The 26,420-nt window shown below is 48.5% G+C and overlaps 1 protein-coding gene across 1 annotated transcript; it reads right to left on the reverse strand.

The window, feature by feature from the left end:
• Positions 1-12,075: 12,075 nt before the first annotated feature.
• Positions 12,076-26,235, reverse strand: LOC138726129 (uncharacterized). Its single transcript, XM_069867589.1, has 11 exons — positions 26,204-26,235; positions 22,134-22,294; positions 20,106-21,560; positions 19,177-19,269; positions 18,532-18,636; positions 17,235-17,344; positions 16,300-16,494; positions 14,168-14,330; positions 13,220-13,385; positions 12,964-13,058; positions 12,076-12,350 (listed from the first exon to the last, which is right to left on the reverse strand). The coding sequence occupies exons 2-11, from the start codon at positions 22,288-22,290 to the stop codon at positions 12,265-12,267; spliced, it is 2,625 nt and encodes an 874-aa protein (XP_069723690.1). The 5' UTR covers positions 22,291-22,294; positions 26,204-26,235; the 3' UTR covers positions 12,076-12,264.
• Positions 26,236-26,420: the final 185 nt, after the last annotated feature.

The raw sequence follows: 26,420 nt of genomic DNA on the forward strand, positions 1-26,420 counted from the left end.
CACGCTAGTTAATAGCACATCAAATTGATTTTCTAGTGCTGAAAACAATTTATCAAATGTTTTTGTCACTCTAAAGATGCAAGGTGTGTTCAAATTGTTGGCCTGCCCTCCATAGAGCAGACTCTCATCAAGCCCTTCTGGTGCTGTTCCTTTCCTATCCCTTAGTTTGAAGGATTGGCTCCGTTGCTGTGTACAGGATGAGAGGGACAGAAGGGGACTTGGGGTCCTGAGACCTCCACCTCAGGAGGAGGCTTCTGAGAAAGGCCAGCTTTGATTGCATTGTCTGTGACTCGGAGGGATTTAGGCCTGAAGACTCACCCTGGGAGACAAAAAAAACAAACTCATGAATGGACCTCTTTGTGAAATAGCCTACGCTTAAATCCCACTGGAGCTGGAAACAACCCAGGAAGAAGGTTGTCCCACCTTGATTTTGCCCTTTGTGGCGTCCAGACATCCTTTTCAATGGAAAGAAAAAAAGAATGGAAAATAAAGAAGTGTATTTTCCAGTTGCAGGAAACAAACAGCTCACCCTCCTGAGAATAGATCTGTGCCATAGGAATAGGAACTGACTCAATGACGTCTTCAAGGATGCATGTTGGCATAGTGGGTGGACCTGATACCAGAGTGGGTAGAGTGGTTGAGAGAGGAAGGGCGGCATCGCAACCACCTCCTCAGTGTAACCAGCCTTGAGACACGGGCAGAGTCATCAGTGTTGCTTGATCACCACCAGCTTTAAGAAACATCAGGAACTGGGAGCTCTGCAGGGACACAGCCCTCTCCTCTTTAACTCCTGCTCCTAAAATTTGAAAGTCGAAGTCTGTCTATAGCTTAGAATGGGACATGATGTGGAGGAAAAGACAGAAGCAAAGTCCTGCTTATTTGGGTGATAATCAGTTAAAACAAAACCCTTCGATTTTGAACACCGTGGAGGTGTTCAAGGCCAGGCTGGATGAGTCTTTGAGCAGCCTGATCCAGAGGGAGGTGTCCCTGCCCATGGCAGGGGGTGGAACTGGATGGGCTTTGAGGTCCCTTCCAACCCAAGCTATTCCATTATTCTATGATCTTGGCATTGTTGAGGTCACAGCATCTGAAAACACAACCCGTGCTGACTTTATGTTGCAGTCACCTTGCTGCATTCTTCCTCCTGCTCCTCCCAGTAGCATCAAGGGCCTGCGGTTATTTCTACAAATTGGCCGGATAATCTGGTTTGTTACTTTTTGGGGAAATACCGAAAACAACGAAGAAACAGCATGTTTCACAATCCTGGGCCACATCTTCAGCTTAGACTTATGCACCTGATAGCTGAGCAGTGGAGTCCAGCCAAGAGCCGTCAACTTCTAGTGGCCCAGAGCCATCTGGGAGTCCCTGGCGTTAGCGCCAGCTGTAATACTGGATTTACGGTGCAGCCCTGAGCTGAGGCTCAGGATAAGTCAGAACAGAGATGGGTGGGTGACAGCAGCTGGGCACTTAACCAAAGCAGAAAGCAACTCTGTCAACATCCTTTGCTGCACTTTTCCCTTGTTGTAATTCGCGGTGGACCTGGAGTTGTCTGGTGTGGAAGAGCAGTAGAGAATTCATTTCCCTAGTGAATAGAATTGATTGTGTAAAAGTTCTTGTAGTAAAAAGCAGTGATCTGGAAATTGAGTTTTGTGAATCATAGCAAGAATTAATGGGATGAATGTCCACTTGAGACTTCATCACAGCCTTCCTTTCTGCTCCAACTAGAAAAGTGTCTGGTGGCTCCAAGACTTTCATGACCTCCTTATGCACAGCACTGTCATAGCTAGGGCTGAGGAAGGAAAGGCTCTGCCGTAGCTGAACCTTTGGGCAGGGACCCATGGGTTTATCACATCATAACATCAATCACATCACTGTATTCCTCTGCTCCATTTCCACCATTGCTGGCATCTCACTGCCAATGGAGCTTACAGAATCACAGAATGGTTTGGGTTGGAAGGTACCTCAAAGCTCATCCAGTTCCACCCCTGCCATGGGCAGGGACACCTCCCACTGGATCAGGGGCTCCAAGCCCCATCCAACCTGCCCTTGAACCCCTCCAGGGATGGGGCAGCCACCACTGCTCTGGGCAACCTGGGCCACGGCCTCCTTACCCTCACAGCAGAACATTTCTCGCTAAGTTCTCATCTCAGTCTCCCCTCCTGCAGCTCAAAATCACTCCCTCTCGTGCTGTCCCTGCCCTCCCTGATCCAGATTCCCTCTCCAGCTTTCTTAGAGCCCCTTTCAGCACTGGAAGCTGCTCTAAGGTCTCCTCACAGCCTTTTCTTCTCCATGCTGAACAACCCCATCTCTCTCAGCCTGTCCTCGTACAAGAGGTGCTCCAGCCCTCAGATCATCTCCGTGGCCTCCTCTGGACTTGCTCCAACAGCATCATGTCCTTCCTGTGCTGAGGACTCCAGAACTTGACACAGAACTCCAGATGAGGTCTCTTGAGAACAGTGTAGAGGGGAAATAACTGACTGTGTGAGGGCTTGTGTTCAGCTCGGTGGCTCTATGGTGTTTGTCTGTGACCTCTGATTGAGGCAAACCTGAACCTCCAGCTCTGTCAGTGCAGATGCCCAACCCAACAGTTCTCCAACCAGACCCAGCATGCATTGATGGGGTGTGAAGGTGCACAAAGAGAACCAGGCTCAGGATCTAGCCCCCCACACTGTTCCCTATCTCAATACTCAAGGGATCCCACGGCAGCACTGCTGTGAGTCCCCAACTTCTCAGTCCCATGGACTGGATGAAGGAAGACAGGCAGAAAATGCTGCAGAGCAGTGGGGACAAGGTGTCATGTTGAGGAGGCTGAGCGAGGAGGTCTGTCCTGTACCTCCAGTTCATTGTTGCCTCTGGCCATCATGGTTCAGCAGCCATAATAAATACCTCAACCGAAAAGCAAATGTTCAAAAGCTCCGAAGTGTTAGTTCTTGTGAGAATCACCTTTTCACACACAAAGAGAACATCTTACTTTTTATCTCTCCTCCTAGATGCCAAAAAAGCAGGAATTTCAACAAATTCTCCTACTCGGGCCATGAGATGGATGTCAGGGTTCAGACAGTTATTTTGAGATAGTTATCATCTGTCTCAGCAGCTGTGGAACAGGGCTGCTGCAGTCCCTCCAGAGCCAATCAAGCCCAGGTGCCTCTGAGGAGCCTCACGTTCTCCATATACCTGCTGCAGAAGGAGAAAGCTCTTTGGCCATCTTGCAAGACACCCTGTCTTGGCTCTGTTGGTCAAGCATTGGAACAAGCTGCCCAGGGCAGCGCTGCAGTGTCTATGCCCGGAGGGGTTAAAAAAATGTGTAGATGTGGCACTTCATGCCATGGTTTAGCAGGCACAGTGGGGTTGGGCTGACAGTTGGACTGGATTAGCTGAGAGGTCTTTTCCAACATTAATTTGAGACATTCTCTACCCAAGCACCTCCTTTCTCAGACCCTATTTCTCTTATTATCCACCCATCAGGAAATAACATGGGCCCTTTCTGATGTTTATCACAGGGTTTCAGTAAATGGCCAGCTCTGAATTCCTTCTCTGACACGATACCAATTACCGGAGGTGCTACCACAACCTTCCTCCTTTGATCTGGCTGCTGGTTCACACCAGACAGGTGTTCTCTTATCTGCTGAATAAATAACTGATGCATATGACCAGTTTCTATCATGGGTTCCATCCTGACTTTGTGCAGTCAATGCCAACACCTTAACTTAGAAGGATGTGCCCAGATTTCTTTTCTTAAGAACCTGGAGGACCGGTAAGTACAAGCAGCATGGACTCTGCCCCTGACCAACCTCACCTTATCTCCTCCAAATTCCCCTTAAGTCCCCCAACTGCCTCTGGCATCCTTTCCCCTGCAGCCTTGCCAAGGACTGTGTCCTCCCACACTAGGTTATCAGATCTTCTGTGACCCAAGAGGTTCCACAGCCAGGGTCATACTTCTTACCACGCTCTACGATTGCTCCAGGCCCTCCTCGCCTGCAGCTGACAGCACCTGCGTTCACTTGCAAAACAAAGAAAGGCCTAATGGCTAATACAAGTTTCTCTCTGGTGGGAAGTAGCAGTAGAGGTGGAGGAGGAATAAGGAAGGAGCAGACATAGCAGCTTGCTACAGTTCCAGGCATGAAGAAGAAAGCAAATCCAGTAGATAGCTGACATGACCAATGACTATTGGGATATAGGATACCGGCACGCGTCTCCTTGGCCACAGGAAGACCTGAAATGGGGTTTTCACAGACATAATTAAAGTTGATTCTGTCCCCCATCTTACTTCTGAGCGCTAACTCTCCAAAGACAACACAAGAGTGATGGTCAAAGGAAGCTAAAGGCCGTGTCCACGCTTCCTTGAAGCTAAACTTCTGATATGAAACAAAGCAGCTTTGGGGGAGAGAGGGGATGTCATAACTGAAGACTGGCTTTACACCACAGCTCTAGGACACTTTGATGTTGCCTTGTATGTGGTGCTATGGGTTTTGGTGACTTTTTGAACTCTTTGGAAGAGATTGCCCAGAGCAGTGGTGGCTGCCCCATCCCTGGAAGTGTTCAAGGCCAGGTTGGATGGGGCTTGGAGCCCCTGATCCAGTGGGAGGTGTCCCTGCCCATGGCCAGGGTGGGACTGGATGGGCTTTGAGGTCCTTTCCAACCCAAACCATTCCAGGATTCTATGATTTGCATAGAACAGTCCCTGACGTTCTGCATGAAATTAGGTTTGAAACCTGCATTGATAAAATGAAAATTCATGGAGTTATAACCTCTCTGCCTCCAGGATAATGCTATTTCCTGACTCATAAATTTGTCTGACAAATGAAACCATCTGACAGTGAGAAAACAAGAAGAAGGAAGGAGATGGGTATCAGCAGAGCAGAACTGAAATCAAACAGCACAGTCCTGAACGTGGGACACCAACCCATAGGACCTGCTCTCCTGGCTTAGGGATGACTGTTCTTTATTTTCAGATTAAACCATGACTGGTGAAACCATAGAAGTCACCATATGAGAGTCCACGAAGGCAGACAAGCTGTTTCTTTGTACTGATACAGGAAGGGAAATTCAGTGTTCTTGGAAGCTGAACTGACCTAACCTTGCTTTCCTAAGAAAGGAGGTTCTGCAGAGGCATTGGAGACTTGGTGGCACATTGACATGAGATGTCACCCTCCATGTGTTGGTCTCTTGCTGATGGGCCTGTCCATGGAGGGTTGAATGGCCTTGCCCTAATGTTCCTTTTGCCAGATCCAGCATCTCTCCTGGAACGGAGAGGTGATGCCTTTCACCACCAGGGACATTTGGTGTGATTTACCTCCATGAGGATGGGAGCAGGCTTTCAGTGCTACAACAAAATTTTGCACCAATGTTTCTTTTAAAAAAGTAATGACTTTCTGTCCTTTTGGCTACAATCCCTGCCTCTACTCCTCTTTCCCTATCTGATTATCTCACATCTGATAATCTCACATCACTCCTATCCGATTATCACACACATGGGCTGCTCTTCTCTGTCAGAACTGGTGCCCCATTCTTGAAAATTATTTCATTAGAGCTCAGCTCACTTCTGAGATGATAAGAATGGGAGCAAAAGGAAGAAACCCAGCCACAGCAGAGATTTAAGGACAGATATGATGTGGGTTTGGGACAAAAACCATTACTCCTTGCGATAGGACAAGGAGTAATGGCTTTAAACTAAGGGAGAGGAGATTTAGACTGGATATAGGGAAGAAATCTTTTATAATGAGGGTGGTGAGGCACTGGAACAGGTTGCCTAGGGAGGTAGAGGAGGCCCCATCCCTGGAAACATTGGAAGTCATGTTGGATGAGGCTTTGAGCAACCAGATCTAGTTAAAGATGTCCCTGCTCCTGCAGGGGGGTTGACCTGTAAAATTCCTTCCAACCCAAAGCATTCTATGGTTCTATGGTTTACATCCTTCATCCCTAGCTCTGTTAGAAACCAAAGGCCTGGTTATTCCTTGCTGGTTCCCACTTGGAAACAAGCATCCAGCAATATAACATGTCTTGTAATGGAAAATGCAGCAAGAGGCATTAAGTATTAGCAATAACCCTAATGAAAGGACCCTGTGTTTAGAAAGCTTGAATAAAGGAATTGAAAGCTCCCGTTGTTGGTCTAAGGGAGGTGTGTTTGTTTCCCTCTAACCTTGTAGAAACTCTGACAGGGGTGTTGCAGGCCTGGGAGATTCAGTTCCTGGGAAGAACTGTGGTACGTGATCACGCAGATGTTGCTCCAGCCCCCAACTTTCTCATGCAGAGTTTACAGGAAACAGAGACCTTTAGTGTTCGTGCAGTCGTGACATGGTGCTGCTCGCTCACGTGGAGGTTGGTGACTAAGCCATTTTCCATGTTAACTTATCATGACAACTATTCAGAGCCTGGTGACCAATTCTGTCTTATATTTGGCTAAAGAGGCAGAAAGGATGACCTTGAAAGCCAACCGTGTCCTGGGCTGCATGCAAAGCAGTGGGACCAGCAGGGTGAGGGAGGGGATTCTGCCCCTCTGCTCTGGTGAGACACAACCTGCAATCCTGTGTTCAGTTCTAGAGTCCTTATCACAGGGAGGACATGGAGCTGTTGGAGCGAGGCCAGAGAAGGCCATGGAGATGATCCGAGTGCTGGAGAACCTCCTGTAGGAGGTCAGGTTGAGAGAGTTGGGGTTGTTCAGCCTGGAGAAGAGAAGGCTATGGGGAGACCTTAGAGCAGCTTCCAGTGCAGAAAGGGGCTGCAGGAAAGCTGGGGAGGGGCTCTGGATCAGGGAGGGCAGGGGCAGGATGAGGGGAACATTTTTGAGCTTCAAGAGGAGAGACTGAGATGAGATCTTAGGGAGAAATGTTTTTCTGTGAGGGTGGGGAGGCCCTGGCCCAGGTTGCCCAGAGCAGGGGTGGCTGCCTCATCCCTGGAGGTGTTCAAGGCCAGGCTGGATGGGGCTTGGAGGCCCTGATCCAGTGGGAGGTGTCCCTGCCCATGGCAGGGGTGGGACTGGATGGGCTTTGTGGTCTCTTCTGAGCAACAAAGCTGGTGAGGGGGCTGGAGAACAGGCCTTATGAGGAACGGCTGAGAGAGCTGGGGGTGTTTAGCCTGGAGAAGAGGAGGCTGAGGGGAGACCTCATTGCTCTCTACAACTACCTGAAAGGAGGACGAGAGGGAATGGCCTCAAGCTCCACCAGGGGAGGTTCAGGCTGGACATTAGGAAAAAATTCTTCACAGAAAGGGTCATTGGGCACTGGCAGAGGCTGCCCAGGGAGGTGGTTGAGTCACCTTCCCTGGAGGGGTTTAAGGGACGGGTGGACGAGGTGCTAAGGGGCATGGGCTAGTGATGGATGGGAATGGTTGGACTCGATGATCTGGTGGGTCTCTTCCAACCTGGTTATTCTATGATTCTATGAAACCATTCTGTGATGTTGTGATTCTGTGAAGGCTCTCTGAGATCTGACAGTGAGTGCTAATGCATTGGGCAGAATCTCATCACATGTGCTCAGGATTTAGAATTGTTGCTATTTGGAATACAATTAAATTAAACCCTTTTGGAAACAGACATTAGTGACTGCCTTGGAAAGCTGGCCTCTTCTGTGGCATTTGTTGAGGACATCTGTAGGGCATGAGCTCTCAAGCCAGACACGTGTCCACCTGGTTTTACAGTTCCCCTGTTCCCATGGTCTTGCACACACAATTGGGCATTTCTGACCAACATCACTGGGGTTATGGAACAACAGGATTGCTTCTCAAAAGGGGTATCTTGATATATCTCAGCTAAAACAGCAAAAAACTAATGTTGTTGTAAAATACTGTAATTCATGGCATTTTAACAGAAAACGGCTTTGTCATAATGTAATGGGGATTCACCCAACTATGTTTGCTATAGGGAGTATTCTACTCTACTTTGTTTCTACCTTATTTCCTTGTTTACGTGCTTGTTCCCAGCAGAAACTGAGAGAAAATGAAAATGATTCTGCAGTTTATTGAGTTAAGTAAAAACATCTCTTTTGTTTTTGCCGTGCCACACCTGATGCTCGGTACCAGGTACAGCGCAAACACCTCTCTCATGTGATTTCTCAGAAGTCAGCCGAGCGAATACAAGACACTGATTGTCAAGGTAGGAAGCCCAGAGAATGGTGAATGTTTTTTTTTTCCGTAACATCCTTTGTTTGCTTTCTTATTCAGTTAACCATAAAATCTCAATAAATACATAAAGGAGTCCCAATCTTTATATCTCTACCTTCCACCCTGTCCCTAAGTATAGACTGTTTACTGGTCCCATTGTGCTCTGCCTGTAAATTGTCCTTAACAGAAGCATGTTGTCAAACAAAATACCGTTCATGGTTCCTCCTGAAACAAACCTGTTTTTGAAAGCCAAGAGGCTCCCATAATTTTCTTATCTTTCTCCATTTATAACACAAATTATAGATTTGACCACAACTTTGATGCTGCAAAATAGTTGCTAGTTTAACCCCTGGTTTTCCAGTCACCGCAATGCTCACAAGTGCTTTCCTTGAGGCTGTAGACATCCCAGTCTTGATTTACCTGCCAGATAGCAGCAGTGCAAGACGAGAACCAGAGAATCATAAAAGCGTTGAGGTTGGAAACCTCTCAGCTCATCCAGTCCAACCCCACCGTGCCTGCTATACCGTGTCCCCAAGTGCCACATCTACATGGTTTTTGAACCCCTCCAGGGATGGAGACCCCCCCACTGCCCTGGGCAGCCTCTGCCAGGGCTTCACTACTCTTTATTAAAAAAATAGTTCCTAATATTCAATCTAAACCTCCCCTGTCATAACTTGAGTCGTTACTGCTACCAAAATGTTCACTGTGCAGGAGCCCACAGCCCCCGCAGGAAGTTTCTCCAGCCAGGCCAAAAATTGCCTTAATTTAGCAAATCCTGGGCCATTTGGTTATGACGACAGATGGGTAACTCCACATCCTTCCCCTGAGCTGAAATATCCTGTTCCATTGACATGGAGAGAGTCTGGCACAGACCCACATCGCAGAGGTGGTATGTTGAGAAGGGACATTCTGCTTCTTTTATGTTCCAGCAGTTTAAAGTCAAAATTAAAACACCTCGTTTCCTTGGGTAGATCAAGTAATTTTCAAGTATTAAAAGATGAGAGAAGCTCCATGTTGTGGGAATTCACCACATGCTTAAAGTTAAGCCTCTGCTGGATGGTGGTGGACCTCGGTTGGCACTTAAAAGTGTTTATTGAATAAGTGCTTTATTGTACTGAGGCTTGCAGGAGAGCAGCAGCTCCTTGCAATGTGCCAGTAACTCGGTATTAGTGATGGCCTCTTCTCCTTGTTTGTCTGATATAGCTACCTAATTCATTCTGGAGCCCTCAGCATGGGAAGGACATGGAGCTGTTGGAGCAAGTCCAAAGGAGACCACAGAGATCATCCAAGGGCTGGAGCACCTCCTGTATGAGGACAGGCTGAGAGAGTTGGGGTTGTTCAGCCTGGAGAAGAGAAGGCTGTGGGGAGACCTTAGAGCGGCTTCCAGTGCTGAAAGGGGCTGCAGGAAAGCTGGGGAGGGGCTCTGGATCAGGGAGGGCAGGGATGGGACAAGGGGGAACAGCTTTAAATTGGAAGGGGGAAGATTAAGATTAGACATCAGGAAGAAACTCTTCACGATTCGGGTGGGGAGGCCCAGGGTGCCCAGAGCAGGGGTGGCTGCCCCATCCCTGGAAGGGTTCAAGGCCAGGTTGGATGGGGCTTGGAGCCCCTGATCCAGTGGGAGGTGTCCCTGCCCATGGCACAGGGGACTTTGAGTTCCCTTCCAACTCAAATCTTTCTGTGTTTCTACGATTCATCTCTACATCTATACTAACTGTTCTGTGGCAGATATACTGGGATGCAGATAAACTGGGTGCACAAGAACCACGGGTCGCTGCCCCAGTGAAGTAGTGGGATTTCTTTGCACTGACTTATTGATGGGTTTGTCCTGTGCTTTTTTGTGTCTGGGCCAGAGAAGACAATGTTATTTTACAACCAAATCCCCATAGCAATCTGCCCCTTATCCAATCTCTGGTTGTTTCCTGCACCCCTCTCAGCTGATGTGATGCTGCTGGCTTCCCCCTAATGCCAGACACAGCGGATCAGTCCAGTCTGTGCCAGGAGATGCACAGTGTCCTGGAAAGGACAAGGGGCTGCGGTTGCACCCAATGAGAAAGGAAGTGCTTGCTTTAAAAATCAGGGGAAACTCTGCCTTGGGGAGAAGGGGTATCACAGAGGTTCTGCTCCTTGCCTGAGGTTGGATCTCGGAGCAGTGAGCCAAAGCCTCATGTTTGATATTGGGAGTGTTCTGGGCAGCCAGAGCTGGCAAAGACGAGCAGATGCTTGCTCTGCTCAGACCTCAGTTCTGCCTGGCCAGCACAGTGCAGGCAGCACAGGAGGAGCGACACAACGCTTTGCAGAGGGTATGTGCGATGTGCTGCCCGCTTGCAGCAAGAGGAGGGAGCTGATTTCAGCCTCCAGGGAGGAACAAGTGCTCTTGACACAGAGTGGTGCCACCCTGATCAGTGGCTCAGCAAGGCAGAAGACGCATTTGAGTGTGAGAGAAGAGTCCAGTGTGTGTGGAGGCTTGTTTAGCTGTCAGAAGGTATGTTCAGGGAGGGGAGCATGACTTCACTCCACTTACAGATGCTGGCACAGGCTGGAAAACCACAGGAGGCTGGGAATACCCGGCTGTGCAGAGCGAACAGTGACTGCCCTCAGCTTGGGAGTGGAGAATGCAAGTGGGTTTGCAGGGTCATGAGGCAGCAGGGTGAAGGGGAGCCTGTGTTCAGCCCCAAGTGATTTTAATCCAGAGTTTGGGGAGCAGCTTGAATGAAAATACATCCGTCACCTGGAACCAGAGTAAAAGCTGCTATTTATGGTGACTTCTGAGTGCAAGCTAAATAGCAGGCTACACCTCGTGGAGGTTCAGCTGGACAACAACGCTGGTGCCAAAGCAAGCTGAGCACAGTTAAATCTGGAGTTAGTGTTTACATGTTGGTGATGAAGCGTGAGAGGAATCCAGCCCCAAAAGCTCCCAGTTGGGCTGCTCAGGTCCCAGAGCAGTGTTGGGAGAGCAGGAAGGAAGGGAGCTTCTGCCCAGAGATGTAGAGGGGAGAAATCCATGAGCAAGACAGAAAGACACTCCAAAACAATGCTAAGTAAGAAAAGGAGGGAAGGGTCTTGTCCCTGGGGTGGTGGGAGGTGGTACTGTGGCTGTGCCAAGGGAGCCGTCTCCCTGCCCAGAGCAGCAGGGTGGAGAAGGAACAACTGTAGGGAACTGGCAGAGATCTGCCACTTGGACACTGCCTCCACTACAGGAAAAAACATTACAGAGCACCTCCAAATCTGTAATGCACATCTCGGTGTTTTGAAGCCAGCTTTTGGCTCTACCTCATTGTTTCCTTGGTTGAGGTTTGTCTGTATTAAGAGTGAATTGCCCTTGTTCCTGACTCCTGCTGGGTCCTATTTGCTTGGGGGGAGAGGAAAATTCTGTTCTCTGCCCTTAGGAGAAAATTCCCTCCCCTCCCCACCGTGTAATGCAGGTCCATGTGCTTGGGGACCAGTGTGGGGACGATTCCAGAGGCGATCAGACCTTCTGCAGCTCCCACCTTGGCCATGGACCCACATCAACCTCCCTATGTTGCGAGGAGCTGAGTGACCCAAGGTCAGCTAGGAACTCACCTGGGCCAAGCAGGGGATGGCTGCAAAGACACCTGAGAAGGACAGGGAGTGAATTACTCAATATAAGCCGTCTGTCAGAATCGTGCCTTCCAATATTTATTCCTTCCTCTAGTGTTTAGCCATGGAGCCTTTCAGTTTTTGGATGAAGGATGAATAGCTCAGCGGAAATCAAATGAAACTCAATGCCTTTTCCTCATGTTCCAAAAAGAGGATTTATTTAGTGGATTTTAGCAGTTTAAAATACACAGATCAGAGTGTTGTGGAAGGGGATATACAAGCAGGTGTGACATTCACAGTTCAAGGCATTTAGGAAACACAGGTGCTCTGGGAATTGCCGCAATAAAGTATCAGCTCCTGATCCCGTTGGCACTCCCTGGGCAGATATCCCAGCGGTTTCAGGCACTTCTTGGAGATAAACAATAAATAGCCACAGAAAGCTCCCAGGAGAGATGCTGGGTGGGGAAGTGCTGCTGTTTCCCAAGGAGGTAAGTGCTTGATTGGAGAAGGTGTGACTTTCACAAAGCCGTGTGCTCCATGGGATGCCTCAGGTCTTTCTGTGAGGCCACACACTGTGCCTTGACTCAGTGGGAGCCTCCTTCTGTTTCAGACTGCTCTGTTCTTCACGCTTTCAAATATCTGCATCACCTTGCCTGCTGGTATGCAGCCTTCTCTCACGATGGTGATGCCACCTTCCCAGAGGAAGAATGAGGAAATTAGGATAGTCCCCAAAAGGTGGAAATAAAGGAATGGGGATATAATGGAACATCCTGGACTGGTAAAGCCATCTAAGTCAGAACGTCCACATAAGCAAGAGGACCAGAAACTCTGGCAGAAAGCAAACACACCTACCAATGCTGACCTCACACTTTGTTCAAAAGCTGAGTTTTCCACTAGAAAATCCCACTCAAATGACAACCCAGATCCAGCTAACGGCACCTCAGCTCATGCCGTCCCATCATTGTGGAAGAGCTCCTGTAACACCTTCACTCTGGTACAGGAGGAGCCTACGCCCTTCCTTTCAGATTTATTCACCCTTCCACTTGAAGCATTTTTGCTCTTATAAGGCAGGTTCTGCTTGCTCAGTTGTGTTTCTCCTCACTGCCTTGTTCCCTGTCAACACAGAGATCATCCAAGGGCATAATTTGTTTGTTCTCCTTCATCAAGGTGTTTGCAAACATCCAGGCACTCAAGAACTGTTACTGTTGGAGCAGGGTGTGCTGCCAGATTGATACTATTGAAAGGGATGGAAACATCCCAGGAACATGCAATTTCTGCTGTAGAAAGGGTGGATCTTACACTCACTTTCATCAATCTTTGTGCAGTTGACCACAGTTGATGCCACCACCTCATCAGATTCTCCATCACAGAGAACACCCTCCAGCTTATGGCCAAGACGCCTGTAGGAAAAAAAAAAAAGGAACAACACTTTGCAGTCCTTCATGTTACCTTGAGCTGAAGCTCCCCCCAACACAGGATCCAATCATGATCTGTGCACCACCTCAACTTGTGGGCCACCCACCTGGTAGGTGGTAGAAATGCCAGTGAAGAGGGTACTCACGAGATGACCATGTCGTGGTGGGTGCTGTCAACCTCTCCACTAGGATTGGCAGATGTGATTGCCAAGGGTCCCGTCATGTCGATGAGATGCACCAGGACGGTCAAGTCAGGCACTCTGATCATGATGCTGTCTTGAGTTCCCACTCTGCTGTAGCCTGCTCCAACCCCTTGAAACACAGACAGACAATGTTGGCAGAGGCAAGGCTGGAACAACACCTGGCATGGGATGACATGGAGACCTCCCGCTTTCTTTGCAAGTGACCCTGCTCTTCACCCAAAACAAAATTATGGGTCTCTTTGTATAGTTCCAGGCAAGTGTCTTAACCAGAAACCCACAAAAGCAGCTGTCAGATGTTGGGACTAACTGGAAAAGAAAAAGATTAATGGCTGAAGGTGAGTGTAGCTGCCTACATGGACATAGGTTCTACCAATATCACAGAATTTAACTTATTTGGATTCCCACCCTCTGTCTAAAACCTCTGCCTGTCAAGCATGTGTAACTCCTACTGTGTCTCCAGTCTTTAATGTTTTCATTGATTTGCAGAAGCCGGGTTTGGGTGTGAATCACGCTGCTGTGCACGGTGTTTTTTTACTTTGCCCCTGTGGTAGGAAGGAAGAGTCTCATCTGCCTTAGATGCTCCACCCATGGGTTACTCACTCCTAGCTGACAGCTACGGGCTTGCAAGAGGAGATCCTCCCAGGCTGATGAGCCTCCTCTGACTGGGTTATAGAAACCATCACATTGATTATCGCTGTTAATGAGTCATTCCAGCTCATTAACACCCTCTACTAAGCATTTACAGAGGTGTGTAAGAGCTCCAGAGGTTGTTTCTTGGGATAAAATGAACAGAATCTCTCCCCATTGACACCCAAAAAGGTTGTGTGGAATGCAGAGATGATGTGTTGACAGCATGAAAGAGAGAGAGAAGGGCTGTCCTGCTCATCTCACCTAACTTCTTCAACCACTCTCCTTTCTTGATAATGCAGCCAATGCCACCAGGGTAAACATTTTCCATGAATTCCCAAAGCAGTGGGCTGATGGGGGGAGCAGCTGCCCGCAGCTGGTCCAGGTTTGAAATAAAGATGCAGATGGGCTTCTCTTGAGGTCTGTCCTGCAAAAACCAGGAAGAGAAGAAGGGATAAAATAGTTGAAAAGAGAAAATATGTGTTGAGAAGATTGAAGCCCAGGTTGTGTGCTTCCTAGGGACCAAGAGGTCCAAGTAAGCAAGATGCTGTCTCAGTACAAAATGCTGAGCACAGGAGGGGACTGGTGCCACAGCTCAGATCTGCATGTGCAGATTGAGAGAGAGAGAACAGCATTCTGCTCTTGGAATCTTGGTGGGATTCATACAAATCCCCTGCTTTAGACACAACCAATGCAGAGGTGTAATTCTCTGCTCGTTGCCACTGCTTTTAATATCGTAGAATCATAGGTGAAGGAATGGTTTGGGTGGGAAGGGACATTAAAACCCATCCAGTTCCACCCCTGCCATGGGCAGGGACACCTCCCACTGGATCAGGGGCTCCAAGCCCCATCCAACCTGGCCTTAAACCCCTCCAGGGATGGGGCAGCCACCACTGCTCTGGGCAACCTGGGCCAGGGCGTCCAAAACATTTCTTCCTAAGATCTCGTCTCAATCTCCCCTCTTGCAGCTCAAAACCATTACTACTCATCCTGTCCCTGTGCTCCCTGATCCAGAGCCCCTTCCCAGCCTTCCTGGAGCCCCTTTCAGTGCTGGAGCTGCTCTGATCTCTCCCCACAGCCTTCTCTTCTCTAGGCTGAACAACCCCAACTCTCTGATCCTGTCCTCATACAGAAGATGCTCCAGCCCTTGGGTCATCTCCGTGGCCTTCTCTGGACCTGCTCTAATCTTACACATCAAGGGCCTGGTAGTCTTCTAACTTCAGTTGTTATAAACCAAGGTCTAGGCCATCAATTCACAACAGGATAATGGAATGTGAGCCTAACGCCCTAGAAACCAACATCTCCGTGACCACTTCTTTAGTTCTGTCATGCTTTGAAATAAACTTGCTTTGAAGCGAACAGTGATGTAGAGGGAAAATAAAAGGAGCTCGCAAAGCAGTGTCATTTCAGTCCTCAAGTGACATCAGTCTCAGCTGGACCAAATGACTAAGGAACTGGGCATGTATTTACATTCTGTTTATATTATCTCATCGACAGAGAAGGTTAGCATTGGCACCAAAGCAGGACAGAAAAGACTGCCTTTGTTGCTGATGTTCACAGTAAGTGCCAGCTGAGATAGTCTGTTATGCTTATTTCTCCAGGCTAGCCAGGAAATTGCCTCATGGAGAACAGACGGGGCCAGGCTGCAAAAGTTGTATTGAAGGTGCAAACTTTGAGTCTGATTCCAGCACTGAATGTCTCCAAAAGTCAGGGGAAATTTAGACCTGGGATTCTGATTCAGCACTTCATCAGACAGAGAGGACAGATACAGGCTTAGACCCACTTGTGACAAGCGTCAGGGCTGTTCCAGTTGGAGTTTGTGCTTTGCCCCCCCAGTATTGCAGGACGTAGCTGTTGAATTCCCAGTGCCCCGCACCCAGAGCAGAGGGTGCTTTATCCCACATTGCTCAGCTCAGAAAATTGTAGATCATAGAATTCTAGAATGCTTTGGGTTGGAAGGGACCTTTACAAGTCATCGTAGTTCACTCCCCTGCAGGAGCAAGGACGTCTTTATCCAGATCGGGGTGCTCAAAGCCGCATCCAACCAGACCTTAATTGTTTCCAAGGATGGAGACTCCTCTACACCCCTGGGGAAACTGGGCCAATGCCTCCCCACCCTCACTGTAAAAATATTCTTCCTTATTTCCAATTTAAATCTCCCCTCCCTTAGGTTAAAACCACTGCTCTTTATCCTGTCACAACAGGCCTTGCCAAAACATCTGTCCCAAGACTTGCTCTAGAGCCATGATCCATGATGTTTTGGTATGGCTGCTTGTAACTCTACCCATGGTCAAATTCTGAGTCTTAGCACAAGTTGAAACAAGGGGATCCCATTTCTGCTTCTGCATGTAACTCGTGTATAAGCAGGATCCAAGCAACAAGCCGTGTGTGCACACCTTGATCCTGTAGACCTTTTCAATGGCTTCAGGGTGCTTGCAGGAGGCTGCCAAAGCATACACAGTGTCCGTCGGGACCCCGCACACCGCCCCTGTGTTCAGCAAGTCAGCGATGGTCCTCAAGCCACTGGTACAGTAGGACTTGGGGCAGATACAGGGTGGAGGCTCTTTGGTGTCCTTCTTGGAGCTTTCAACCTGGCAATAATCAGGAGGCAACAAACCCATTAAGGTGGGAATAAAGAAACATGAAGCGCAGGGTAGGATTCAGCCCGCCCAGGTGTCTCACTGTGCTGTACCCCCTTGAAAGTCGAAGGGCAGAGGCAGCACTTCTAGGGATGCTTTGCCTGAAGTAGATAAGATTGATTACGAGGCAGAAGTGATTAATTCTGTCCCAGTAATAAAGTCAAAGAGAGTAGCTCAAGCACACACATTCAAACTGCTGATGCCTAAAATTACAGGAGATGCCTCCCACCCAGCACAGTGATGCTTCCTGGAGAAATAACTGCCGTCCAAAATGACCTAGGGAATCTTAAACCCAGAGGAACTTGAGTAAGATCAAGTTTCAAGTGCTTTCTTATGAGTCTCCATGGTTAGAAATGCTGATTTAATGAAAATGTTTTTCTGCAGCAGGAATTAGAGCTGTCAGATCAATCATCCCAGCTAGGTGGAACTGGTGGTCAGACATATGAGATGGTAGAAGTTTAAAGCTACTAGAGCCTTTAAAACTTCAGTCTGTCAGCAGTTCTTGGATTGGAGATGGCCAATTCCACAGGACCATGGAGGGAGGAATTTTTATAGACCCACAGAATCCTCTGGTTGGGATTCCAAAGAAGGACTTTCATTGGAAAGCTGAACTCCCTCATGTAAGACTGAAGAGACTCCAGGATACCCCTCCTGACTAGAGAAGACATACCATCATGTGAAAAATCTCTTACTGTGAACAAGGGGGGTCCCATCATCATAAGGTCCTTCCCAAACATGCTGTTTGCAAGTGATGCTGTTGCTCCATAAAAGCAGATGATGCTGAAGATGCTGAGCATCACAACTGGAAAATAAAACCTGTAGAGTCAAAAGCTGGAAGGGTGATGACAAAGTTTTATTTCATTCTATGCCTCATGACTCCCCAGCATTGCAAACTTACTTCAGTCTTTCCTATCCTGCAACAATTACAATCCAGAGTATTGATGGGTCTAAAAATTTGAGGGATTTCCAGGTTTGCCTACCTGCACATCTTTTGCCATGTGGCTTTTTTGCTTTTCCTGGTGGAAAAGCTTCTCCAAATACTCCGTGTAAGGACAAATAAAATTGCTGGGGGAACTGTAAAACCAGGTGGACACGTGTCTGGATTGGGAGCTTATGCCCTACAGATGTCCTCAACAAATGCCACAGAAAAGGCCAGCTTTCCAAGGTGGTCACTAATGTCTATTTCCAAGAGGGTTTAATTTAATTGCATTCCAAATAGCAACAACTCTAAATCCTGAGCACATGTGATGAGATCCTGCCCAAAGCATTAGCACTCGCTGTCAGATCTCAGAGAGCCTTCACAGAATCACAACACCATGGAATGGTTTGTGTCAGAAGAGACCACAAAGCCCATCCAGTCCCCCCCCGCCATGGGCAGGGACACCTCCCACTGGATCAGGGGCTCCAAGCCCCATCCAACCTGGCCTTGAACCCCTCCAGGGATGGGGCAGCCACCACTGCTCTGGGCAACCTGGGACATGGCCTCCCCACCCTCACAGCAAAACATTTCTGCCTAATCTCCCATCTCAATCTCCCCTCTTACCATTCCCCTTCATCCTCTCCCTGCCCTCCCTGATCCAGAGCCCCTCCCCAACTTTCCTGGAGCCCCTTTCAGTACTGAAAGCTGCTCTAAGGTCTCCCCACAGCCTTCTCTTCTCTAGGCTGAACAACCCCAACTCTCTCAGCCTGTCCTCGTACGGGAGGTGCTCCAGCCCTCAGATCATCTCCGTGGCATCCTCTGGACTCGCCCCAACAGCTCCATGTCCTTCCTGTGCTGAGGACTCCAAGATGATCTAAGGAAGGATGTTCTCCTCCAGTCATAAAGCCAAAGTCTCAACGTCTGCTTGCACCCCTCCCCAGCATTCTAGGGAGAGATGACACCCTTCTGCTTTGCTTTTTCCATACTGAGTTCATGCAGAACATTGCTCCCCCACCAGGGACCCACTCACATGTGTGAAGGTTTGAGTACTGGGTTCACCTAAAACTCACTTTCAAAGGGCAAAGGGAGGTTTTTCAATGTAAAAAGCAGAAAACAAATGGTCAAGAGCTCCATTGCAAGGGTCGTGCAGAGAAGAACCACGTTAAAAGAAGCAGCTGTGAAAAGAAACAGAGACAAGAGATCCACGTCAGAGAATGGCCTATAAAAATGTATGTGAAACAGCAGGAGAGTTCCTAACTCAACTTAATCTTACTTGGTCTGATTTCCCAGTTCATGAAGCAACCATGGCTGTGGTGTGTTCACCCCTAGCTGAGCTGCCAAGCGCTGAGTCTGCCAGTACACTGTGCTCACATGGAAAACACTGCTCAGGCAGCCAAGAAGATTCTGATTTACAACAGCTGGCCTGGAGGGTGACTGTGGATACGTGCCAGTGGCCCAGTCCACCTAACACTTTCACCTTATTTGAACCTTTTATTGTCTTTGAAATGTTCTTCCGCTCCCTTATGTCTGTCTCTTCTAAGCCCAGCTTAGCTTCTGTTACTGGCTGTGGGCAAAGCATTCTTGCCTCAGCTTGACAGAGCTTGCTGAGACTCCCTCTCTTGTGCTTCTCCACTGCAGAGCGACCACAGATGCGATTAATGACCTGACCCCAAATAGCCCTCAATAAAAAAATCACATATGATATTGAGACTTACCTAAAATCATTAAAAAAGCATTGAGCACCAAAAAGGCAATAGAACCAGCAGTGAATCCTTCACTGCTCCCGGCACCGACGTTCACCAAGTGGCCTGAAATAGAAACAGCAGATTTGGTTGGGAGCAAACCCTTAAGTGCAGCGTGACAGAAGGATGACATATCTGCAGCTGGAATGATGACAATTCAAACTAATTGATGGTGGCACTAGAAAGAAAAATCTACCACACTGCAACCTGTTGCTTAGCAAAGCATTTGAGGTATTGACTGAAAACCTGGTGATGGTATTAGCTGGAAAAAGCTGGTGATTTTGCCTCCAGCTGCTAACAAACAGGGTTTGGCTGAAAACATCGACATCTTCTCACCGTACCTCTTAAACACCAGCTTTAACTTCCACCACAGGTGCTCATTTTAACAGGACCTGGCATGGAGGCTGTATGAACCTGCTGCCCACCTGGAGCTAAATAAGGCTTTTAAACCCCAGATACATAATTTGAGATCTTCTTTCATGGCTACAACCAACTATGATGGATTGCTCCAGGCTTCTGAAGGATAAATCCAGCACCTGGAGTCTTCCACTGCCTAAAAAGCATCTCCTAAACCGTTATTGCATGATAACGATGCAGAGACGTTCTGAGTGCTGGCTCAGTAGTTTAGCAGGAAAATCTCAACCTCTGTTGGAGTTGAAGACACAACTTAGACTCCTGAGGCTGTGAGAGTATCAAGTGACTGCAGCAATGGCAAAGAACTGCATGAGTCAAGCTGGGATGTTTGGTCATTGTGCTTTTATGAAGAGAGATACTGGTAAACCCGGTGGAAATGAATCTCCTGGGAGAAAGAGTTATGTTGGAGGAAGCAATCTGATACTTCCTAAAAGCATACAATTTTTTTTGTCTGACTAAGAAGAACGGCAACCCTGGCCTTCCGTTACCTGCAAACCGAAGCCAGGTCCATGTTCCCCAGAAGGCAGCGTAGCAGAATGGAAGAACGGAGCCAAACCTTCTCCCTCCTTGAACCTGGATCCTGCAGACGTAGAGCTGCGTTATGGCTCCTGGGATGAGCACAGACGGGATGGAGAGCTGCTGTCTGCTGGGGGCACTGAAACTGCCCTGGATGGCAGAGACTGCAGCTAGGCCATTGCAGATGTAGAACAAGGCATCTGGCACTTCAGCCCGTGTGCCGCTTGGGGAATCCTTGGATCTTGTGAGGAAGGCTTTGGCAGCCATCAATGTGGTTTGAAGAGCTGAGCTGGACATAGCCTGGACACCGATTGGAATCAGAGCCTTCTCCCCGATGGAGTTGATAAGGCTGGCAAAGGTGGCATACATTGAGAGAGCCGTGCAAAGGCAGCAGGCAGCTCCGAGGAACGGGTAAGCGCCTGGCATTGGGATTTGATGGATGAAGGCGGTTGTGAGGATGACAAATGAGGCATTTTGCAACATCTCCAAGGTATCTTTGTGGGCTGACATCAGAAACAGCATGCAGGCAATGGCCAGGAAGAACCACCCTCCAACCATTTCCAGCCTGCTTTCCTGGGCTTTGGACGGCTCAAGGAAAGCGGCGAGTGTGAACTCTTCCCAAGCCATCACCAGCCAGTAGAGGCTGTGGACACCAAACTTGGTAGTGTAGTAGGCATCACCTCTCAGATAACTGTAGAAGCTGGAGAGCAGCTGGCAGCTGGAGATGATGGACACCCATGCTGCTCCAACACAGAAGTTCTTCATGTACCCGAGGAAGTAAAAAGCAAATATAAAGGAAGAGACAGTGTCGCAGATGTTGCCTAGGGCCATTGGCTCGGCATACTTTGTATTCTTTTTCTTTTCTTCCCCAATGTCCTTGGAAGAGCTCTTCTGGGCTGACCCCAGTAGCAAGACATTGAAGAGAGGATGCCCAAAGCCTGGAAGGACGTACCGTTGGGTGATGCCCTTGAATAGGAGAGCCACCGCTCCATACAACCCACACATGACAATGACAAGCTCAATGACACCCGACACAATTAGGGCCCACTGGCCAAACAGCGCAACCGCTTCAAACACCAGGGCAAGCGCGATGGCCCCAAATATGAAGGGCATGATGTAGTTCACTGTGGCCGAGCAGAAGGAAAGGATAAAGGAAATGGAAATGTAGGCCACCAGCCCAGCCACCGCACTTTGGCTGGCAGAGAGGTCCACCGTGCCCGTGGGCAGGAGGTGGCTGGCATTCTCTGAGGGCAGTGTTATGTTCTGCAGGGAGGGGTAAGCAGCTGTAATGATGCGTGTCGCCCCGTAGCTACTCCACAGAGCAGAGAAGGTGAGAAAGGCTGCACCTCCGAGGTGGTCGTACTTCCGGAAGGCAAGAAATCCTGCCAGGAGCTGGACAAAGCCTCCAATCAGGATGAGGTGGACACCTGAGAGACACATAAAGAGGTCAGGTAGGAAACAAGACAAAAAACCCCTTGAGTTGCTAGTAGCAGTGCTGTGTTTCCAAGCTCTGAGGGACACTCCACTGTAGGTCCCATAGCTTCCTTTTGAACAGCCCTATGGCCTCTGTCTTTCCCTCTCTTCCCACCTTCAAGACAAATTTCTATTCTGAGCCTTGCTGTGTGGCTACTGAGCCCCTTGGTATGCTCAGCGTGGTGAGCAAGTCCAGTAATGGCTTGGATATGTAAAGACAAGGGAATGATCCTAACCCTTAATGAATTGGATTTCTGACACAGTTGCTGAGGAAGGAGAATTAGCCATCCTAGGACCATATGGTCCTTCTGTACATTGGAGAAAACCCCCGTTTACTCACCTGTCCCACCAGTGCTGCCCATGGGCACAACTCCCAAAGGGTCCATCCTGCCTGGTGCTCTTGGGAAAAGCTCAACTCTGATCAGCAGAGTCAAGTCAAGTTAAGGGAAGGGAAGTTGGGTCAAGTCAAGGGAAGTCATGGGAAGCCAACTCAAGTGGATGTGTCCCCTATAAGTGTCACCACGAACCTGCGAGTATGTCCTCTGGTTCCTGTGGCCTGATGCTGGTGTGCGCCACGGTGAAGTTCTGCAGGCAGAGGAGGAAGGCGCTGACCACATTCGCGAGGAGCCCCAGCACCGCTGGCTCGCTGTAAAAGACGGCCGCGAATCCCACCGTGCTCACCATGGCCCTTCCAGACAAAACAAGAGTGTCGGCGGTCACCCCCAGAACCTCACTGTCGTTGACGTCTAGACCAGCTCTGGCTCGGCTTGGGCGCTCAGCCAGCCTTCAGAGCTGCACCCCTGCTCCAAGGAGGGAGAAACTGGTGACAGGCTCAGGTGTTTCCATAGTGCCTCCAGACAAAGGCTCGATTCAAAGCAGAACTTTAGGTGCCTACTTTCCGGAGTCCTATCCAGAAAAAACACACACAACCTATTTAGACTACAAGGATTTCTGGCAAAAACATGTTTAGGTGCCCCAAAGCGCTGCAGGTGGTGGTGCTGGTTCCTGCCCCCTCTTCTTAGGCTGCTGGAGATGGAGAGGAATGAATAGCCTAACACAAACCAACAAACATCCAGACGAAACCCACAAGGTATTTTTGAGCAAGTCCAGGACATTTCTTATCCACTGTTACAGACAAACAGGCAGGCACGATGCACACATACACAGTCTCCCTTCCAGATGGAATTTTCCAGCTCCATCCCTTTCTTCAACCCCCAGTGACTAAACAGGCTATTTTCAAACTCTTCATATTTCTACCATTAACTCCTCTATTTGCAGGCAGCCCCCACATTTCCATTCCCCTGCACTCCTGGGTACCAGGAGCTGGAGTTGATTCTCTGGAGGTTTTTGTTAGGAAACAAAGATGAAAACAAAACACCAATATTCGTGGTATTTCGGTATTTTTGGAACATTTTATGACCTAAAACAGTTGGAGAAGGAGAAAGTGATGTAGCCATTCCAAAAAGCCTTTTGGAAAGGAAGGGAAGCGTGCAGCACTATTGTTGACATGGGAAGCGAGGAGGAGTGAGAGGGGTACCACCCAAAGAAGAAACAGTATTGTGAATATTAATGAACCTAAATCCTAGCATCTGCTCTTAAACACACAGAATTCCTGGACGGATGCAGATGCTTTGCAAACATCAATGGCCCCTGGACTGTTTTGTTCCCTTTAAACCCCTGCGGTTTCCTTCTCTCCATTTATTGTAAAGGATGTAATTTTCACAAAAGTGAAGGATAAATCAGCTCCCAACAATTCTGAACCGGCTCAGCAACTTAAGCACACATTACATGTGGAAAGGGTAAAAACTTCCATGTGAACCTTGGAGGACAATTAATTAATTCAATTATTGGGTTAGATTTTTTTGTTTCCGAAAGAGAGATGTGCCAAATCACAGTTCTGGTGGAACACACTCTTTTAACATCAAACGTTTGTATAAGCTTCTGACCTAAGAAATGGTGCACCCATAGGAAGAGTCAAGCAGCTACCTGAGGAGTCCCTGACATCGTCTTTTTTTTTTGTTGTTAAATGACTTCCAGATATAAATAAGTGGCTTGGTTTAAATGGTTATATTTGGAGGTGGGCCACAACATTAAGTTCCTCCAGATGTTTTCTTCTGAAACAGCTCAAACGCTGGCTTTCTAGGCATGCTGTGACAAGACCCTGTTTTGAGTTGATGTCTGGAGGTGGGTGAGATGGGTTTTCTGGAGGAAGATGGGCTGGCCAGGTGGCTGCTTGGCTTGCAGAAGTGGTCCCCAGTTTGCCAAGGCTCACTGTGTTTGCAGTTCCTACATAAGAAGCCATGCTAGAGGTTTTAGAGCTTGGTTTTGTGAAGGACACAACTAGCAGGGGCGTGTCCCTCTGCTTGCAGTGCAGTAATAGAATCATGGAATACTTTGGATTGGAAGGGACCTTAAAGCCCATCCAGTTCCCCCTACCCCATGAGCAGGGACACCTCCCACTGGATCTGATTGCTCAAAGCCCCATCCAACCTGGTCCTGAACACATCTGTGGTGTTCCCCTTCATAGGACATCTGAGAAGAGGGGGGAAGAAATACCATAATATGTCATATAAATCTACAGAGCTGTGAAGGGAGAGGGTTTAGACCAAAATATGGGAAAAAAGAGAAGGAAAGAGCATCCCTTGTGAGAAGAAGGTTCTGGGGTCAGCAACAATTACAAACCTACCCACTGTGCTCACCTCCCCACAGCATCCCTCTATGCACTGCAAACACAGACTTGTTCTCCCTGTCCTAATACCATTTCAGCATTTGTGCATTGCTTCTCCCCTCTGTTTCTTGCAAAATAAAGACACATCAAATAATTAACCCTCTCCCATTGTTGTCTCAGGAGTAGCAGCACTGGGAATGTTGTGGGCTGCACCGAGACCTGGAGAAACAAGGGTCTGCATGGAAACAATCAGAGATGTTCTCTCCTCCAAATGTGCCCAAGCCTTGTTTGTCTCTAGGATAAACCCACTCCACGCTGCTGTCACTATCAGCTTTCTAGAGCTGCTGCCTCTGGCACTTTGTGAGGACCTGTTTCTCCACATAAACTGCAGCAAACTGATAACGTGACACCTCTGCCCCCCCACTCCCTGCAACGCAGCAAGGAGGGATTTCCCACCAAGCTCTCGCTTTGTGCTTAATCCTGGAAGGTGGGCATCCTAAACTGGGACAGGTGCAAAGTAGCTCTTTGGGGAGAGATCATGCAGGCGATGCAGGATGGCGTGGAGAAAGAGGAGCAAATGGGAAGTCACTTTCTAAAGCCTAGGGGTTAGCAGCTCTCTGCACACACCGGTTATCAGCCAGCACAGTCACTGTCTGGAAAACGCAAGGATGGAGACCTCCCTGTGGAGAGGAGGCATCTGGAGAGCTGGGGAACTGCCAGGCCTTCCAGAGAGCTGGCTCTGCCGAATGGATGGGGCAGCCTGGGGTGATCCTTCCCTTGCACAAATCCCTCATGCAGCAAGGGCAAAGCCAAAGCCATCCTCTCTCTCACCCAACCTCCCCTGTCTTCTTTCCTTTTCCTACTTGCTCCTGACATTCTTCAGCCTGGGTTTTGCAGAAATGGCTTGTGAGGTCCAACCTCCATCCTGGCTCTTCTCCCCCCAGCTTGACCTCTGAGCCTTGCCCCCATGGCCAATGTTCCAGCTGAGCACCTTTTCCTTTACTTGCCACCTTGCTCACAAGGATTTCCCTTCCCACCCTCCAGAAAAGGTCATTTCCTTCTGTACCGCTGCCCGTCTTGCTGTTCCACCTGGGCTTGGCAGACATCACTGTGTGCACGTCCTTTGCACTAACATCTGCTGCCTGTGCTTCTTTCCCTTGACTGAAATTCATGGGAATACACTGATGTACGGACCTTGTCTCCATAGAAGGGTGGAGCAAGGCTTAGCATGCCGTGGGACACATATATAAATAACAAAACATTATATTTTCAGATATTTACTCCCTAGTGGTATATTGTGATTAGTTTTCCATCACACCTTATTAACAATAATGAATGTTTCTATAGCTCTGAGAAAATCCTGTGTCCCTCCAGATAAACAGGTTAAGAGAATGAAATACGATTCTTTTTGGATAAGCACAAAGCTAGATTAAAAATGCACCAAAACGCGACACAGCTGGAATAAATATTACAATCCTGTCTCTCCTCTGGTGGAAGCCAGCACGGAGCTGCCTGAGGTGCATTGCTACGTTCACAGTGATCAAGGATCTGCTGAGTAGAAACCCCAGGCTGGTTTTAAATGCAAGTTCTATCACCCTAAGCTGTTCTCCTGTACAAAATAACATGCAGCATGTTAAACATCCCCAGGTTTCACTACCGGACAAAGCAAAAAGCCGTGGCATTCCCCCAAAGTCCAAACATTCAGCTGGGAGCGAAGGGTCCCGAGGTCTCCAAGAAGCTGCGGAGTTGATGTCAGCATTAACATTTCCAAGAGCTGGCAGCACATGGCAGGCAACATCACAGAGCTGAACATTAGAAGAAGGAGAGCTATGAAAAAGTTCAGCCAAATGCCAAAACACTGAATGGATTCAAGAAAAGCATCAAAGAAAACCACTAATGCCATGCGTCTCCCTCTGCAGCTTGGATTACCTGGTTTGGTGACACTTCAGCTCAATGGGAGGATGCTCTTGTCCCTCTCATTTCCTGGTAAGTTCCAGTTTTATAGTCCTCCTCTGTAGGAGGAGCCTGGGGCCAGTTGCTTCACACATTGGCACCTGTGGCATTTTGGAGACAGGATTTTCCTTGAACTTTGTCGGTTATTGTCCGAAATATTTCTTTATTTCCTGAAACCAGAGGGGTTTCCCTT

The sequence above is a fragment of the Phaenicophaeus curvirostris genome, chromosome 13, assembly GCF_032191515.1.
Source record: "Phaenicophaeus curvirostris isolate KB17595 chromosome 13, BPBGC_Pcur_1.0, whole genome shotgun sequence".
Classification (NCBI taxonomy): Eukaryota; Metazoa; Chordata; class Aves; order Cuculiformes; family Cuculidae; genus Phaenicophaeus; species Phaenicophaeus curvirostris.